Source organism: Pleurodeles waltl, chromosome 3_1 (genome assembly GCF_031143425.1).
Source record: "Pleurodeles waltl isolate 20211129_DDA chromosome 3_1, aPleWal1.hap1.20221129, whole genome shotgun sequence".
In the NCBI taxonomy this organism is placed as follows: domain Eukaryota; kingdom Metazoa; phylum Chordata; class Amphibia; order Caudata; family Salamandridae; genus Pleurodeles; species Pleurodeles waltl.
Window position 1 is genome coordinate 1,010,396,888 of NC_090440.1, and position 18,369 is coordinate 1,010,415,256.

At 39.2% G+C, this 18,369-nt stretch overlaps 1 protein-coding gene across 13 annotated transcripts in view; it reads right to left on the reverse strand.

Moving 5' to 3' along the window:
• SLC4A10 (solute carrier family 4 member 10) overlaps nucleotides 1-18,369 on the reverse strand; it is a 1,044,586-nt gene that overhangs the window by 271,098 nt on the left and 755,119 nt on the right. For all 13 annotated transcript variants that reach the window (XM_069224249.1, XM_069224250.1, XM_069224244.1 and 10 more), the window contains exon 14: nucleotides 664-909. In XM_069224249.1, the coding sequence (XP_069080350.1) occupies nucleotides 664-909 (246 nt within the window). The remainder of the gene's footprint in view (nucleotides 1-663; nucleotides 910-18,369) is intronic.

The window sequence follows — 18,369 nt, forward strand, 5'->3', positions numbered from 1 at the left end:
GAACTCAAGTGTGCTATAATAACCAACATGTTGGGAGTGAGGGTTTGTGTTGTTTCACAGGAAGAGAAAATCTCCCAGTGCCAGAGAAAAAAAAGCTAAAACTGCCTTCAGTATCCCTAAGTATCATTTAATTTGTGGGTACCTTGACTGGATTAAAAAGTTTCCTTGAGATAGATTTGACCTTTTCTTTGAGGAGGTCTCGCAATTCCCAGTTGCATATTCGTCCCAAATCAGTATTGACAGATATACGAAACCCTATTCTTCTTTACTGCATGTTTAATATGCACCTGCATCTCTTACTATTCTCCACTTCACTCCATATTAAAGAGCAAGATAGGAGCATCCCTTCAATCATCATGCACAGCACCAAACTTCTTCCCATCAAGAAGGCCACCATATAAACTCAAACTGAACAAACAAGCACAATGAATGGAGAAACATCCTACTCTTCCCCAGCGGAGCACACTTGGCCTCATAAAGAGTATGAGGACCTATACATTTGCTACTACAATACAAAATACTAAACAATATGTTTGTGCTATCTGTTATGAACCTAATCGAATGAAACTCACTTTTAAATTTTGGTGTACAACATAAGCATTTTATGTATGTACTAACAATAAATCCTGAACTGTGGTAACAGATAAAAAGCATTTCACTTACGAATATTGTGTTAGTTGTTCCAAATTATTGTGCATGTTTATTGGATATGTCTCACCGAGATGAAACAGCTTCTCTATGGCCTCATAGATAAAGATTATGCAGATGAGGGAGGCAAAGGCTTCTTCTGTGAACCTTGTAATATAACAGACGAGTGAACTTGCATCTGTAGCAACAAGGATAAGGCAGAATGTAGCTGTCCACAATCCAATGCTTGCTCTCAAGGAAAGGTACGATAGATCATAATCTCTGAAAACAAATATATGAGAACATTAGTGACATTTGCATAAACACAATAAAATAGATAATTTTAGCAAGGTATAAATAATGAGGTTTGGTGTGTTAAATTCTAACATGTAGTATGAATGAGACATTGAAATGAAAAAGAAAAATGATCTTGACTGAAGCTTCTGACTTTAAGAAATGCCTGGTGAGGAGAAGCTAGAAGAGGAGCATTTACATTGGAGCCTAAAAGTTATAATCAGACCATACTGAAGCTGTGAGATAATGCTCTAAAATACAGATAATGAGAAGGGGGGCTATTTTTTCATCACACTTTTCTGTTTACTCTGAACACCACAAATTCTATTGAGCTCCATTTTTTCAAGTTGCGATTTGATGCTAATTCTCACCCCATTTTTGCCTGGCTTTAGTAATTACATTTGGGACGTGCTTTAGAAGTGGATAAAAAATGGTTGTTTTAGCATACACCAACCTCTTGCATCACTGCGTGGTTTAGAGTGTGAGTGATGGTGAGTTTTCCAACAGGGATCACCATCATCTCCATTGTTGGGGAAACCCTCTTGCCAGGACACTCTTGTGTAAAAGGTGTTGGAAATGCTGCCCGATGTTGGGAGGCCTCACTGACACCATGTTCGCCATCTTTTTTTTCTACGCAGGACTGTCATGCATAGCTGGGTGATCCTTGATAGGATAAAAGCTCCAAAGTCCTTCACGCGCAGGGAGAAAACTCACAGCACATCAAGGATATTCATCTGTTATTTTCCAAACATCACCGCTTTGTGGGTCTTTCTCTGGAAAAAAAGTACTGACCAAATGGAGGATTGGGTGTTGTTTCTTTTTAAGAAGTAGCTCCCACCATAAAGTCTGTGAAAAATTTGTGACCCAACATATGAATCTTAAGATATGGTAGGCTGAACAGAGATGAGTTACCTAGGCAGAGGACAGCTGCTGGCTCGAATACTTTAAAATACTTAAATTAATTTGCTACACTGAACATAAAAATATACACTCCTTCAAATGTAGTAAATTTTTTTCAGTTTCAATAATTGAACAATACATACGTTACCACTTCTCTTGTTGATTTGTCACAGAAATAATTCTGCTCGCAGGCTCCGCATGTCACTCATGTAATTATCCCACAGAATCAGTAATCCATATGGTGTGTATTTGTGGAAAAAACTCTTCGCATACAAAAGACCAGATTTACAAGGCCCTATCACCACTGAAGCATCACTTCTAGTGACACTCAGGTGGTGCTATGCACTGTGCCGTATTTACAAGGAGGCGTTAAGCCACTATTTGTGCCTTAACGCAACCTTGTAACTATTGCCCATTCACACGCAGCACTTTGCGTAAGACAGGCATGCAATGGGTGTTGCTGTGGGAATGCCACAGCAACACCGATTTCATTTTAAGGCTGGCCCAGATTTACAACTTTTTGTAAACCTGAGGCAGCACCAAAATTTAACGCACCCCAGGGGTGACGTTAGCATGCCACAACAAGTAGAAATGCTTTCATTTCTCCTTGCTTGCAGCACACAAAGAAAGAGCAAAAGGCCATTGAAGATTGTTTTTGTGTAGGAAGGCATCCCTAACTGCACAAAAATAATTTCCCCCACAGCGCAGCCAACTTTGCACCATGGCACCAGGGTGGTTGCATTGGCGCTTGGCAGCAAATATAGCGCCGGCGGCAACACAGCAGTATGCCACATTCTATTAAATACGGCTCATCCCTGTGTTTTGAAAATGACGGTGCGGCCGTTGCCAGAATTGGCAGAGCATTGCGTTTCATCATTTTCTTGTGAATCTGGGCCAAATTTTGGTTAAAGCTGACTTTTAGAATCCTCAACATGCATTTTTTTGTAACGAGGCATATGAAACCTTTTTAAAGAGAGCATCCAAGAATTTAACATCAAGAGATGTGACATTTTTGTGATGGTAATGACCACCTTGGAGGTGATAGTTAACCTCATGAAAGTCACAGTAAGGCTTACATCACTGTGATGCTGTTTCTAAAACTTTGATTTTCAGAACCTGTGACCCCCCTCCGGGCAGTTGCTGGGTCTTAATTTTATTATTAGTATTTCCGTAGTTAATGGGACAGCGTGCCGATTTTAGGTCTATTGCTTGAGGCTTTGAACCACAGTTTGGGGGACTTTTTGCTTGCTGTTTCGCACTGACTACAATGAAATGTTTGAATTAGTAATATTTTTTGTAGGAGACATATGGATGATAATTTTTTTTAATTGATTCTGGCAATAATTTATATTATTTGTGCCAAATAAAATTAATATCTATCTATCTATCTATCTATCTATCTATCTATCTATCTATCTATCTATCTATCTATCTATCTATCTATCCTATATATCTATATTTTGTTTAGCAGTAGTTTTTTTTTTATTTCACAGAAGTGAGAACAATTCCTGAGGATTTTTAATTTATGTGACTGAAAACATCTTCAATGCTTTAAATTGCAGCATTTAGATGGACAAATAATTAAAACACAGCTTTAAAAGAATTATTTGGCTGCGAAAACAATACCCAGACATTACTGACATATCTAATGTGTACACTCTCCATTTGCTGCTTTTTTCCACCACATTATACTTTTGAAGATGTTTGGGGCAATTAAAACATAAATCACACATTTCATAAACGTTGTCAAGATCGGAACGTTCACACTATTTTATGAAGTTTGTGGAAGCCGAGATCTGCAAATATATTACTACTTCTGTTTCATCAGGCTTTTCTGTTTCTCTCAAGCCTCATTCTTGTTACTTATAATGACACTTAGTTCAGGGAGTACACTTCTTCTAAAATGCTTTTCTACTGCAAAGTATGTAAACCATTAATAAATTATAAGATCTCATTCTTTTCATGATGGCAATAGACAAAATAACTAATAATTCTCTTCTTCCTATTTTTAATATTTAAACCCAGAAAAACTTTCATTGAGCACCGCTAGACTGAGTATATGTGTCTTTTTGCCTACAGAGATCCGTCTTTCAGAAATGGTGACCTTAATAAGCAAGCATTGACAAATCCAATCATTCTGGAATTTATTGGCTGTCTGCAGGCCTATTAGCATCATCAATGCTTGGGGACATTTGGCAGCCACCTTGCTATACTTCATACTATACCATGGAAAACAGTACATCAGTCATCATGGAACATCAAAGCCAAAATCATTTAAAAAGGACGCATTAAGAATTGCATTGCATATTATAATGTGCTTGTAATATTCAGAGAAAAGAATTTGCAATTCAGATTGCATTTCAGAAAACGATAAAAACACATTGCTTTGGCAGATATAACAATTGTAAACTATTCCAGCATCAATCCAGGAAATTCAGCTTAATTATGGAAATATACTAGAACAATACTTTTTTTAGAGGACACAATTCTGTTACCAAGTAGAGTGTAAAGATCAGATAAGGGAGTTTTAGTTGTAGTTAGAATTGGATAATGAAAACCCATGTTTCTAAACTCCATAGTGAGGATTGCTGTCAGGGGAAAGGATGCAGCAACATTTATTTCAATTAGAACCCATCTGAATGTTAAATAGGGTTCCAGGTTTGAAAACCTATAGATGATTTTTACAAGAAAAAATAAAAATTATATTTCTGAAAGTAAGGAATACTAAATTCATCCTCTGATTTAGAGGTTTGATATATATTATATTTCATCCGGGTGCATTTTAATGATCTAAATACATTTATTAAGAATCTTATTAAAGTTCCTACAGAAAGTTAAAGGTAAGGATACAGGTAACATCGCTAGTACATATAATATTTGTTGAGTATTACCATTTTAATGTATTTAATTTCCCCCCACAAAGATATGTGCAACAAAGACTAATTGTCTAATTTTTCTGGAATTTTAGAAGTTAACGTTTTGCGTTTAGATCAACTGTACGTTTTATTGTATTATGAAAGTAGAAACAAGATACTTGAGAGGAGATTAATTCCAAAACCTTTGGTGCCATACAATATTAGTGGTACAAAAAATATTTAATGGAAAAAATCAGACCTATTAATGTTCAATTTATATCCTGAAACTTGTACATACCTATTGACAATATTTAGTTCAATTGGTATTGTGTGCATAGGTACAGTGATACATACTAGAACATCATCTGCAGAAACCTTAAAAAATTAATATTTATACCTTTCCGCAGAGTTACGAACATTGCATTGCAATGGTTCAATGGCTAATGAAAATAACAAGGGAGATAAAGAACAGCCCTGCCTGATGACTGTAAATAAATCAAAAGAAGAGAGGTTAATATCATTATTAACATATATTGTTACTGTGAATACTAAGTATACACCTTTAACCACTGATGTAAAAGGAGTGCAAAAGCAAAACTCCTGCTTAGTCCTGAACGTAAATGTCCAATTAACATTATCAAAAGCGTTTTCAGCATCCAAAGCCAATAAACCACTAGGGTGTTTAATTTTATTTATAAAGACAGGAGTGTAATCAATGTATCTAGTCTTCTTCGAGAGTAATCTACCCTTCAGGAAGTTAGTTTGGTCCAAGTGAATAATACGGTTTAACTCAGGAGAAGGTTTAGTGGCCAGAATTCTGCATACACCTTACAATCCTGATTAATTGGTGAAATGGGGCAATGCTTTGGGATCAGTGTATGCTCTTCATCTGGCTTAAGGAGAACAATGAGTGTAGCTTCTTTAAAGGATCTCTCCACGGAAACACGAATAGCAAAATCCCCCAAAAAAGAGAAAATGTTGGGGGATGGTAACTCCTCCGATATATGTTGAAAGGCATCCTAATGCATAATTGCAGAAGTATCTTCTGTTTTATTATTATGCAAATAATCAAAGATAGTAGACAATAATTGGTGTTGATTTGTGGAAGAATGTATGGCAGTGGTGCTGATGCTCCACCTGAATATATGTTAGGGAATATTCTCTATAGTGAAAGAAAATGAAATTACAGCCTGGTCTGAGATAATTATGGGTTCTATTCTAGGGTCTGCAATCACATGCACTCACATAGTTTAACTTCCTAGGGGAAAGTAAGTTATGAATACATGAACACGCAGAAGGAGCAATTGAGAAGAAAGTAAAATGTTTATCAATGGGCTATGTAAGTCTCCAGTAATCAATTAATTTAGTATTGGTTAGAAACACTTTTAGTAGAGCATAAGATTTTGTAGAATGAAATTTAACTGTGATATTCTGCCCAATAGTGAATCTGAAATCCTATTATCATCTCCACTTATGATCATTGAACATTGCCTATATTAAGTACTTCCAAGAATATTGATTTCCGAAACTTGGGATTATCTTGGGTAGGAGCATAAATATATAATTAGTTAAGGAAGTATTCATCAATTTAGATTTGTACACAAATATCGAGATTTTCAGAATCATTTTTATAATTTAAAATGGGAAACTGCAATTTTTGGGAGACAAGTATGGCTACATCACTTTTGCGACCCTTTGCTGGTGAGAAAATTATATGACCAATCCATCATCTAAATTTGTTTTCTGTAAAAAACAGAACTCTGTTTTTTTATGCAATTTAGACAAAATTCACATTTGTGTAAATCTATTTTTTTTTTGCCTTTTCACTGGGTGACGTAAGCCTTAAACCTTTGGAGAATCAGTTGCTAAAGAGCCATTGGCCATTTTAAAGGTTAGTTAACAAAGAATGAGAAATGTGATAGAAGATTAAAAGTAAGTAGAGAAAAAATTAAAAGGTAGCCAATGTCTAATGAAAAACATGATACACAAAACAAACTATATATAACCCCTAAGGAAGAAACACACTACATGAAACATTGAGACACCTAAGGTACAATCCAAGAACAGAATAAAACACCATACTACATGCAAATGAAATAAAAGAAGACATTAGGTCTGAAGCACAAATTATAACGTAGTATTTATAGAAGATTGAGTCCATCACAACCCGGAGCATAAAATCCAAATAATCAATCAGATTTGCAGGTGAGGTGAAAGATTTCGATACATCATATGTCAATATTCGCATTAATAATGGGTCAAAAATTCTTATTTGTATACAGCTTCTCTAATTCTAAAGCAGGCTTCTCTAATGAGTAGCTTGTGAGCTACTGGTAGCTCTCCAGTTACCTGTAAGTAACTCTCCTGTATGAAGCCCAGCCTTTTACATTAGGGCCCAAATTTAAGATGATTTGCTGTGCTGCCCTTCGTCAAAGTGAAAGGGCAGAATCTATAATGTCTATGGCATACGGTGCAGTACTGTTCTTTTCCCGCTGTGCTGGCGCTGTTTTGGCAGCCTAGGGCCTATGCAGGATGCACAGAAAGATGAAAAACCTAGATGAAATAAAGATAAAGATATTATCCTTGTTGCATCTCCCCATAGGGAGGCATAAAATGTTGGTGCATCCCCAGGTTTACATGGTCTTGTAAATTTGAGGAGACATCAAAATATATGGGTGTTGCAAGGGAAAACTCACCACAATGCCCATGAAACACCTCTCTGGTGCAGAGTAAGGCAATGCAGTGATTTGCACTGCCTTGCCTTACTTCATATATATGAGGCAATTCAAAGTGGCTTTGCGTGGCCTCATAGATATAGTTGAGAGGTTTGTGCTGCCTCTGCATCACTAAAAGTGACACAACAGTGGTGCAAGTCTGTCATAAATATGCCTCTAGATGCTTTTGCTTGGTTGAATTAATATAAGCATACCAACATTGAAGGTGTGCATTCGAGACACAAATGTGTTCCAGACAAATTCTTAACATTTCTAAAACATATTTAATGTTGATTTTTTAAATATTATGGCTGCTGTGTATTACCCATATAGAGACTTTTGCAAATTGACACTGGCCTTTTTAACATTAGTGCTGGCACTGGTGCACTTTGGTTATCATTTTGGTAATCTTGCATAGGTTGACAACCACTGTAATCTTGCCTGATTAGGCCATTGTTACAACACTAATAATATTAGTAGCTTGAGATGATTTCATTGAACATTGCTAACTTTTATTACTGTAGATGATAGAGACCTTCGGTCTAGAGTGTAAATCCAAAAATTACTGTTTCTTTGACAAAATCTTGCTGAATATATACTTAGTTTTCATCAACCATTAAAGTTGGAATTTATTTGACAGCTTTCTGTATTAGTATACAATGGTGTTGGCATTGAACTTTACAAATTATTTGTCTAGGCTTAGATCAATTGGGTTTACAATAAGAAGGTACATGCTGAGCTTTATTAATTTTGAATTTCTCAGATAACTTTATTTTTAACAGAAATGGTAGAAGGTTTTCCAGGAAACATCAGTTTATTTCTGCAAGGGTAAAAATAGGATTACAGTTCTTAGCTGCATGTCTGTATACCTTATTGCGATAGAGAGAAGATACATAGAGCCTACACTTACCCAGAAAATATGTTGGTAGTGCATTTTCTCAACACAATATTATTGTAGGTTGATAATACAAACTTGATATTTTTACTTACATCATGAACAATCATAGCTCACATAACTTATTCTTATCATTTCACTGCAGTGTTTTGTTACAATTTATGCATCAGAGGGTTTCACAGTAGTTATGTCTTCAACAACTTGATCCACTTAAAAGGAGTATACTTTGAAAACGGGAGGAGCTGGCTGGGGTGAGTTGTGGCCACTATATGCGACCGGGGTGGCTGGCTTTCTGTGGCTGTACTTGTGGTTGAGCAGCAGGAGGGGCCTTAAGAATCTCCATTTATGTGTTGTGCTGATTCATCCTACTTGAGGTTTTCCATCTATACTGGTTGCTACTAATTTTTGTCGTCCTGATGATGACCCCGCCAATTGTGCCATGGGGTTGAAATGTCAACAAAAAGAAACTAGTAAACTCTTATGATTTATCAGAATGCACACACTGTACTCCTACTTTGAGTCATGTTGAAGAATCAGCATTCAATCAGCCCCTAGTGATATGTGTATATATGTTGTATATAAACCAATGTATAGCACCTACACACTATTTTTTCACTAGTTTCACTACTCACTGTGTTATTTTTGGACCACCTGGCACGTTATACAATATGTTGAATTAAACATACTTGATGACATTATCCAAGTAGTTTTGATGGCTATATTTAGCCTAGGAGGCTTAAGCTTATATCCTCCCAGAGGTGGAGCATTGCTATTATTTTTTGCATTTGGGTAGCCAAGATTCCCAGGGTTACGGGTTGTCCTATAATAGTTTAGTATCCACTTAAAAGGAAGGCCCCATTGCAAACTTCTCAAGGATGATAGTAATATTTAGCTGTCTCAGTTATTTTAGTCTTAAGTTCAGTTTGAATAATTTTGGCCTCTTTGGTACTTTCAGTGCATTGCAACCCCACTATAGGCATACTTTTGATGATGCTGTGCCAGAGATTTTGCACTTCACACTTTTTGACTATTATTCTACTGTGAGAGACTTAATTAGAATCAGTGGGTCTTTTGTACGCATTTTTATTTGCAGAGTGAGCTTTCTGTAGGGTGGTAATTTCTTCTCCTTTAGGTCAGCTAGAGAGACCCTTTTTGAACGGTCCATGCTCTAGTTGGCTGAGGATCCTAATAATCATTCTACTTAAAAGGAAGACTGTGGCATCAAAGGAAATCCCCTAGGCACCATCTGTGTCTGTCCTTAGTCCAGCGCCAGCCATGCCTCTCATGGCAGTCTCAACCCTGCATCTTTATACTGTGCCATGTAAACTATCAGTCAATTACTGTTTTGGGCTTTTCCATGTAGGCGCTGTCACAAATCTGCAGTAACTGAACATCTACACCTGAGGGCCCCTAAATCCACAGGGGATGGGAACTCACTAATCTCTTTGGAGTCATAGTTAGCTTTTCATTACATCAATGCTGCTCTAGTTAATGTTTGTTTGCTACACATGCACACCTTTCATATTTATAATGCCCTTATGGACTCTGAAATTGAGATTCTCTTTATGACGGAAACCTGGATCAATGAGTCCTCACATCCAGATATCGAGACAGCAATCCTTACGGCATACTCTTTTGTGCATCCAGACAGAGCAGGAAGAAAAGGAGGTATGATTGCCATTGCTTTTACAATTGGTTTTCGTTGCATCACTTTCCAACTGGGTCGAGGATTTGGGCTTTTGCTATGTCCTCACAGCTGTCATTGACAGGAGCCAAATTTCCATCCTGCAGGATACTCTGTGGAGTTTTTCAACTCACTTGGTGAAGCATTGGGTGGACACCTATGTATTCTGTATGATAATTTCAAGGTTTTGGCAGATTTCAATCTACACATCAATGATCCCAATAGGAAACTCACTCACTATTTGATACGCTAGCATCACTCAATTTATTCTATGTATTTTCTGCCCAACACATTAAGCTGGTTATATTATCAACCTTATACTCACAAACTTCTCTATATTGGTTGAGAAGCCCCTGGCAGTAATGCAAAATGCTCAAACATAACTGGAGGCACTCAAATAATGCAACTTGATCATCAAATTTACAAAAAAGAATTGAAAAAATCTCACAAGGCATTAAGAAGGAGAGCTAAGAAGGACTACTTAATCATGAGAATATAACAGAATAGCAGTTTGTCAAAAGAACTGTTTAAAATTGTAAAAGAGCTTGCCTAACCAAAATGTCTTTCCCAAACAATCAGTACCACAAAAGATCACTGTAAGGACATTGGAAAGTTCTTTAATGATAAAATACTCACATACTCATCTTGTGATATTCAACCTTCTCAGGACGAGTTCCGGTGGGAACAATTGGGCCCACATCCAGAGAGCATAACCCACTTGGGTGCTTTTCAAAGAATCACAGAGGAACAAGTAAGAAAACTAATATCAGAAGTCATGTCAGGATCCCCTCCAGAACCTTGCACTCATTTTATGTAATCCAAACTATCTGCTATATTGAGTTTAGTTTTACCCATGTTTGTAACCAACTTATCACATAGGCAATATACCCAGATTCATGAAAGCAGGCATTAATACTACCTTTGGCCAAGAAGTCAGGATTGGATGTTTCCCTGCTTGCTAACTACCGGTCTATATCCCTGCTTTCTTTCGTGTCCAAGATACTTGAAAAATGAGTGGATGGGCATCTAACAATTTATTTAGAAAGCCAATATCTGCTGGACTCCTCCCAAAAGGATTTGTAAGCAAGAAATAGCACTGAGGCCACCCATTTGACTATCCGGGACAATATCAGGTTAGTGGTTGATCAGGGCAAAGCTGCAGCACTGATCCCACTTGAACGGACGACGGCTTTTGATATAGTCTCACATAGTTGGTTGATCAGGAAACTCTATCATAATGGACAACATTCTAAAGCTCTAAAGTAACTTCGATCAAATAGAAATCACAGTCCAGCTGAGTATTATCAGATCTAGATCCCGTCTATCCAGGTGCGAAGTCCCTCGGGGTTTTTCCGTAAGTCTGTCTCTTTTTAATGTCTGTTTCCTCACTAGCAAAAATTGCAAGAAAATGGGGCTTTAAGATCTGCTCATATGGGGACAATACTTAGTTGGTTATCTCCATGGTGGAAAACTTGAAGAAACTCAAGGCAGTTTGACTAACTGCCTCTCAGAAGTTGCAGATTGGACGACAAAGCACTGTCTTAAATTTGATGCTCGGAAATCTGAAATCCTACTAGTTGGTGGTGCTCACTGAATATGTGATTCATCCTGGTGGCCTACATATCTAGGAGAAGCTTAAATTCCCAAGAATTCAACCAAAAATCTTCAAGTCATTATTGATGACTCCCTCTCAATTCAGGAACAAGTTATGGTCACCTGAGAAAAATGCTATGGCACCCTCTGACCACTGAAACAGCTGTTTCGGCGGCTACTGGTTGATTGGCATAAAATGATAGTTTAGGTATTGATAACCAGCAGACTGGATTACAGCAATGCCCTGTATGTGGGCATGGCAGATTATCTCTTTACTAGACTCCAGATAATCCAGAGTGTAGCTGCCAAGCTGATCTGTAATATGGATAGGTGCATTTAGGAAATTATTAAAGATAAAGTGCAATTTTACATTCCGGCATAGAATGTGAGATCACAAAACTTGGGGCTCGCTAAGTCTAAATGGATAGAAAAGTTAGAACAGGTGGCCTTTTTTTCTCATCTGGAGGCAGCCCACTGCAATATCATACTTTTAGACCTTTGCCTGCCCGAGAACCACCTGTGATTCAGGAAAAAACAAAAAACTTGGCATGTTAAAGGTTAAGCCAGTCTTAGCAGTTTATTCTTAAACTCTGGTAAGTTGTCACAGTGGAAACGATGGGGATCTTTCTAAGCTCTGCAATATCCCTTAGGTGATGAGTGTTGTGCTATAGAAATACACCAAATAAATAAGTAGTAACATGGTCTGTCCATGGACTTATTCCTTTTATTTGGATTAGTGGGTGCCAACCCAGGGTGCTGAGTGCTATTAGATCGATTGTTGGTGTGTGATATTCTTCTTTTTCTCACTCTCTCGAAAAAACTCATAGACATCGTTGTCCGGTGCCTGGCACTGGCCTGTATTTAGTCTTTTTTAGAGAATAGAGAGCAGTCTCCTGAGCAGCACTACAGGGACATAAAAAGTTCCCACCATCTTGAAACTGCACCTGGATCCAGCGTGAGTGAGTCCTGAACCCCCAAATGGTGTCCCACTAGCCGTAGACCCTTGGTTGTAGTGCTAAAGGTGCCCAGATAACCAGAAACCAATACTGAGGAATTGAAAAATTTTGACTAAAAACTGCTTTGAGAACCAAGGGGAGGCCATCTTGCTGGTATAGCCACCCATGGTGAATTGCTGATTGGCCTGAGTTTGTGGCTGCTCCTACTACATTCTTCTCTGCAGCATCAAATTGTGTTTTGTGGTACCCTGCCAAAAGGCTTTCCAAGCACCTGGAATTCTCTTCAGCTACAGTCTTATGCTTCATCCTGGTGGAGATTTTCAACTTCTAAAAACTATACTAAGGGGCTTATTTACTACTTTTTGATGCAGGGCAGTGCAGAAAGAAAAGGGCAATAATGTGCCATATCTGTGAAATATGGCACATTCCTGTCTTCCACTGTGCTGGTGCACAATTGACTGCCTTGTGCCAACACGGGCACCCTTGCACAATGGTGCAAGGGTGCCTGTGTTGTAGGAATGATCGATTTTGTGCAGGAAGGGAGACATTACTGCACAAAAAAACAGTAGCTGTAGGTGTTTTCCTCTTTCCCCTTTCTATGTGTGCTGCAGAATGCAGAATTCAGCACACATAGAAAGAGGAAAAAACGAGGCGAAATAAAGTTATTTTTCCTCATTATACCTCCAATGGAGAGGCGTAGGATTTCTGCCGCATTCCAGGTTTACAAATCCTTGTAAATCTGAGAATGCGTCAAAATCCATGGGTGTTGCGGGTGAACACCAACCTCAACACCCCTGGAGCGCCTCTTTGACGCAGAGTAAGGCAATGCAGCAACTTGCTCTGCGTTGTCTTACTGCATATCTGTAAAGCCATGAAAAGCCACACACCGGTGGCACATGCTGCTTGTAAATATGCCCCTGAATCGAATGTAGAAATCTTCACCGCAGCCTTGACATAAGGCTCCCCAATGATGACGCTTCCTTTTCGGACGCCTCCTACAGACTTATCCTGCTGAACCTTATTTACTAAGATCATTTTTCTCAACATTTCTTCTAATTCCGTAGATAAGCGCTGACCTGGCCCAATTAACTTCTTGTATCCCACCTCTGCTCCATCACAGTCCCACACATTTTTCGACTTTGACCCGGTCTCGAGAGACTAAGGGGCATATTTATACTCTGCTTGCGCCGAATGTGCGTAAAAAATTTTGACGCACATTCGGCGCAAACCTTGCCCCATATTTATACTTTGACGCCCGATCCCGCGGACGTCAAAATCCCACCATGTGTGTCATTTTTTGGAAAGGGGAACCTGCCTCGCGTTAATTATATGCAAGGTAGGTGTTCCCTTCCAAAAAATTACATTAAGTCCTGTGCACCTTATTTATACTCTGGCGTCATTATGACGCACAGGAGGGGGTGGGCCTTAAAACGCCTGGGTCAGGGCAGACGTTAAGGGACCTGTGGGCTTGGAAGGAGCCCAGAGGTGCCCTCCCATGCCCCCAGGGACACCCCCTGCCACCCTTGCCCACCCCAGGAGGACACCCAAGGATGGAGGGACCCATCCCAGGGAAGGAAAGGTAAGTTCTGGTAAGTATATATATATATATATATATATATATATATATATATATATATATATATTATTTTTTTTTTTTTTTTTAAGTGGCATGGGGGGCCTGATTTGGGCCCCCCTACATGCCACTATGCCCAATGTCCATGCCCAGGGGACATAAGTCCCCTGGGCATGGCCATTGGGCAAGGGGACATGACTCCTGCCTTTGCTATGACAGGAGTCATGTCAATGGGGATTGTGCGTCAAAATAAAAGGTGCAAGTCAGGTGTGAGGCCTGATTTTTGCCTCAGACCTGACTTGCACCATTTTTTGACACACAACCCCCATTTTCCCATACGCCGGCGCTGCCTGGTGCGAGTATTTTTTTTGTTACGCGTACCAGTCAGCAGCGCCGGCTAACGTCATTCCATAAATAAGGCTCCCGCATGGTGAGTTGGAATGGCGTTAGCCGGCGGTAACATTTTTGACACACACCTGCTTTGGCGCAGTTGTGCGTCAAAAAGCATAAATATGGCTATACATATCTGCGTTTGGGCTCTGATCTTTTAACTGCTAGTTTTTAATAAGAAATTTGAAAATTCATGACTCCAGTTCTACTGATTGGATTATTACATTTTCTTCTCTATTTTTGTAAATCGGTTTGGAAGTTTTCTTGTAGTGTATTTTCACTTTGTTACTGTATGTGTGCTGCTTAAATACTTTACACATTGTCTCTAGGTTAAGCTTGACTGCTTTTTGCTACCAAGCTACCTAGGGTTAAACACGGATTGATTTAGTGACTTTTTGTGGTTCACCCTGTTGGAGAATGTACCTGTTGCTTGAGATCACACCCTAGGCAATCAGCAACCCAATTCCACACACATGGGTAGTGTCCTGTGACCATTGGTAGCTTTCCCATCACCTCAATTTTCTTCTTCTCATGTGATCTAGTTTGTACCAAGCAAGCACAGAGGCTTTTGTTATGTTTGTGGGCAAACAATGGTTTATCCAACTTAACAGTTCCTAAGTTCAAAATATGCTTATGTCTATTAATGACCTGTTTAATCTTACTGGATATGTCATAGAAGGTGGTTACACAAACAAGCCAATTGGAGGGTGGTATATCATGTCTCCAAAGTGCCCCATGATTGTTAGGTTTTGCATGTTTATAGGCACGGTCAATCATCCATCATGGATATCTTCTAGTCTCTAGTTGCTTTAAGAGGATCTCTGCATGGGCATTTCCATATCTGAAAAGTTGTGTCTATAGTTTTGTATAATGCATAAAAACTGACCCACAGGCAGATTTTATTCTAAGGAACAAGGATGGAAACTGGTATAATGTAGAAGGGAATTTCTATAGTTTGATTTTCTGTACTTCACAACATCAAAAAATAAAATGTTGGATAGAGTGTTGAAACTTTTCAGACACTCACCCCCAGTCACAGATCTGGGTTTAATGCATTGCTATTTTGTGCACCGTGTCACACCAGGGAGGACTGATTCATATTCAGGTTCTTTCAGGTTATGGTGTGCAAAGCAATTGAATCCTGACATTCCCCAGGAGTCAACCCCATTGTTTTCAAAATGAAACAAATTGGGTAAAATAGTACATTGAAAAACATAACGTTCACATAAAAATTCCAAACAAATCATCGGCTCTGAAAGGACACTCATTCATATACAGCACCTTTTTTGTGGTGAACCAAGCCAGTGAAACCTGACACTGCACAGGAGTTGACCCCATTGTTTTCAAATTACACTATAAGTGACCCCATATATAAAAAAATACCTTAATTGAGCTAGCCTTTGCATTATGTCATGGGTGCACCTTATATGTCATGGGTGTCTGCTAATGCCAACATTACCTACAAAAGGCCAGTGTGACAATTTTGCTATTAATAGTGTCTGTATACCCTGGTGATTCCAGAGTACGTTAGGGAGAATATTATGTCAAGGTTACTTTCCTCTCATATGTCATGGTTCGCCTCACACATGCCAAGAAGTACCTCTGATATACTAGAGCAAGCATTTTGCAATGAATGCCCTCTATGTGAATAATTACCTCCAGTATGCCAGTGGCAACTTTTTGTCACATGTGCCCGTAATGCTAACAGTTGTCTCCAGTAGGCAGAGGCATGATTTTGCCACGACTGTCTATATAGGTAATGAATAACCTTCAGTATATCAAGTCCAAGAGTAGACACGCACACATAGCACCACATAACACCATATCTTCACTTATGCTCCCTAACATACACTTACTCAAACTCTTTCTCACTCATTCATGCTCATTCACACTCACACATTGATTTGCATTCATGTACACTTATTCTCTTGCACCCACTCCTCCTGTTTTATATTTTGATGAATAATAACAAATATTATTATTCTAATGTAAATTACATTTCTCGAATCAGATATAACATTGTTTCTATGTTAATCACTGCCTTGTGCAATGAGTGAGCACATTACAGCATTCAAACATGTGAGCTTCCGGCTGCCCTCAAATTGTTTTTTAAACATGACCTAATTGTATCTTCTAAGGCACATATTGTTTGTGAGTAGTACCATTGACTACAAGAGGTCATCAGGGAGATACCATTGTACACTGTTCAATAATCCTTTTTGTGTACAAGCACGCACAAACAAAATTTTGTGCAACCAAGACAGAGAGTTTTGAAAAAGCAAAGCATTGCATTGTGAGTGTGTTGTGATTTGCATGAAAAGGGCGCGAAGTTTAAATTGCGGAACCAAATGGTGCCAAAGTTTTGGAAAATGGGTTACCTACACTTAGCAATAGGCAACTAACCTCCACTTAGGTCCAGTTAGGTCTCAATAAATAAAACCTAGCTCAACCCTTGGTAGCCTGTCAACAAGCAACAAAGCTTAACTTAGGAGACATATGTGTAAAGCATTTAAAAATCACAAAACAGAAAATAAGTAAAAGACAAAGCACAATAAAAATCCAACACTAATTTATAAAAATAGATTGTATTTTTATCTTTAAAATGACACCAAAACGAATACAATTGGATAAGGGGAACCAGAGATATGAATTTCTAAAGAATTAATGCTTTTTAGTGCTTAGAAACAAATAACGCCAATCTGGTCATCTGGTTGGGGCAAAGTCATAGTTTGAGGCAACAGCAATGAGGCCTGCTCGGCTACAGCTCGAGGGAGGCTTCGGTCAAAAGTTTACCATAGGACTTAGTTGTTTTTCGGAGATTTTCTTCTGTGGGACCATGACGCCAGTCCAATCTGACCTCCTGGAACTCTTCCTCCGATACACGTTGCGGGAGCCCTCGGTGGAGATTTTTACCTACGGACTTAGTCATTTCTTCAAGATGAATATCCTTTGACCGGGGCAAACCTGAATCTTGAACGGACGTCCCTGGAACCCTCTTCGGATACACTGATTGGGAGGTCCCGGTCAACTTCCTACGTTCAGAGTTAGTCCCTTTTTTTAGGAGATTTTCTTCACTGGGATGAACCTGTAAGTTAGGCCAGGACGTGGTTGAGGCAAGCTGGCTAGAGTTGTTGCAGCGGGTCGGTCCTTTTATGGAGTTTTCCCCAAAAGTTCTCCAAACTTCTCCAAACTTCTGGATCTTCTTCCAGATGTCATTTTAAGGTTCTTTTGAGGTCCACAGCTCAACTCCAGGTTCCAGAAGCTCTGAGATGCTCCTTGAGGGTGCAGACTACAACTCCCTGAATGCACCTGGTGCAAGCTCCTTTTTGACCACTAGACAGTGGTCAGCTGGTCAGTTTCTTCAGGAGTTGGTGCTGGGGACTCTGGTTAGCAAGTGTTCACCTGTAGCAAACAGGGAGTCCCTCCTTGAACCAGTTGAAGCCAGGAAAAGTCCTTCTTGTGGTGAAGCCCGTGTGTGCAGCTGGTGCAGTCCTCCAGAGTGCAGTGTCCAGGTGCAGGTCAGCGGTCCAGCTGGGCAGTCCTTCTTCTCCTGTAGTTCTCCCTAGTAGGGATCTGAGGCATGGGTGCCGGTCTGCAAGTTTTATCCTTGCTCCTGAGTGAAAAACAGGGGGGTCCTGGTTTTCCAATCAGGTGCAGGGACCTTCCCCCTGTGATGACCACTTCCTGGGAAGTGTGGTAAAAATAAATCCCAGGGAGCAACATTCCTCAAAAATCCATCATGTCTGAAAATGATTTTTGGAGGTTACATCTGGCAAAGCCCACCCACTGGTGTGGCTAAAAATCCTAAACACACCCCTCTCCTGCCCTCTCCTAATCTAATCAAAGGGCACCTAATTGGCTGGGTTTGCAGGATGTGAGCGAGATGCT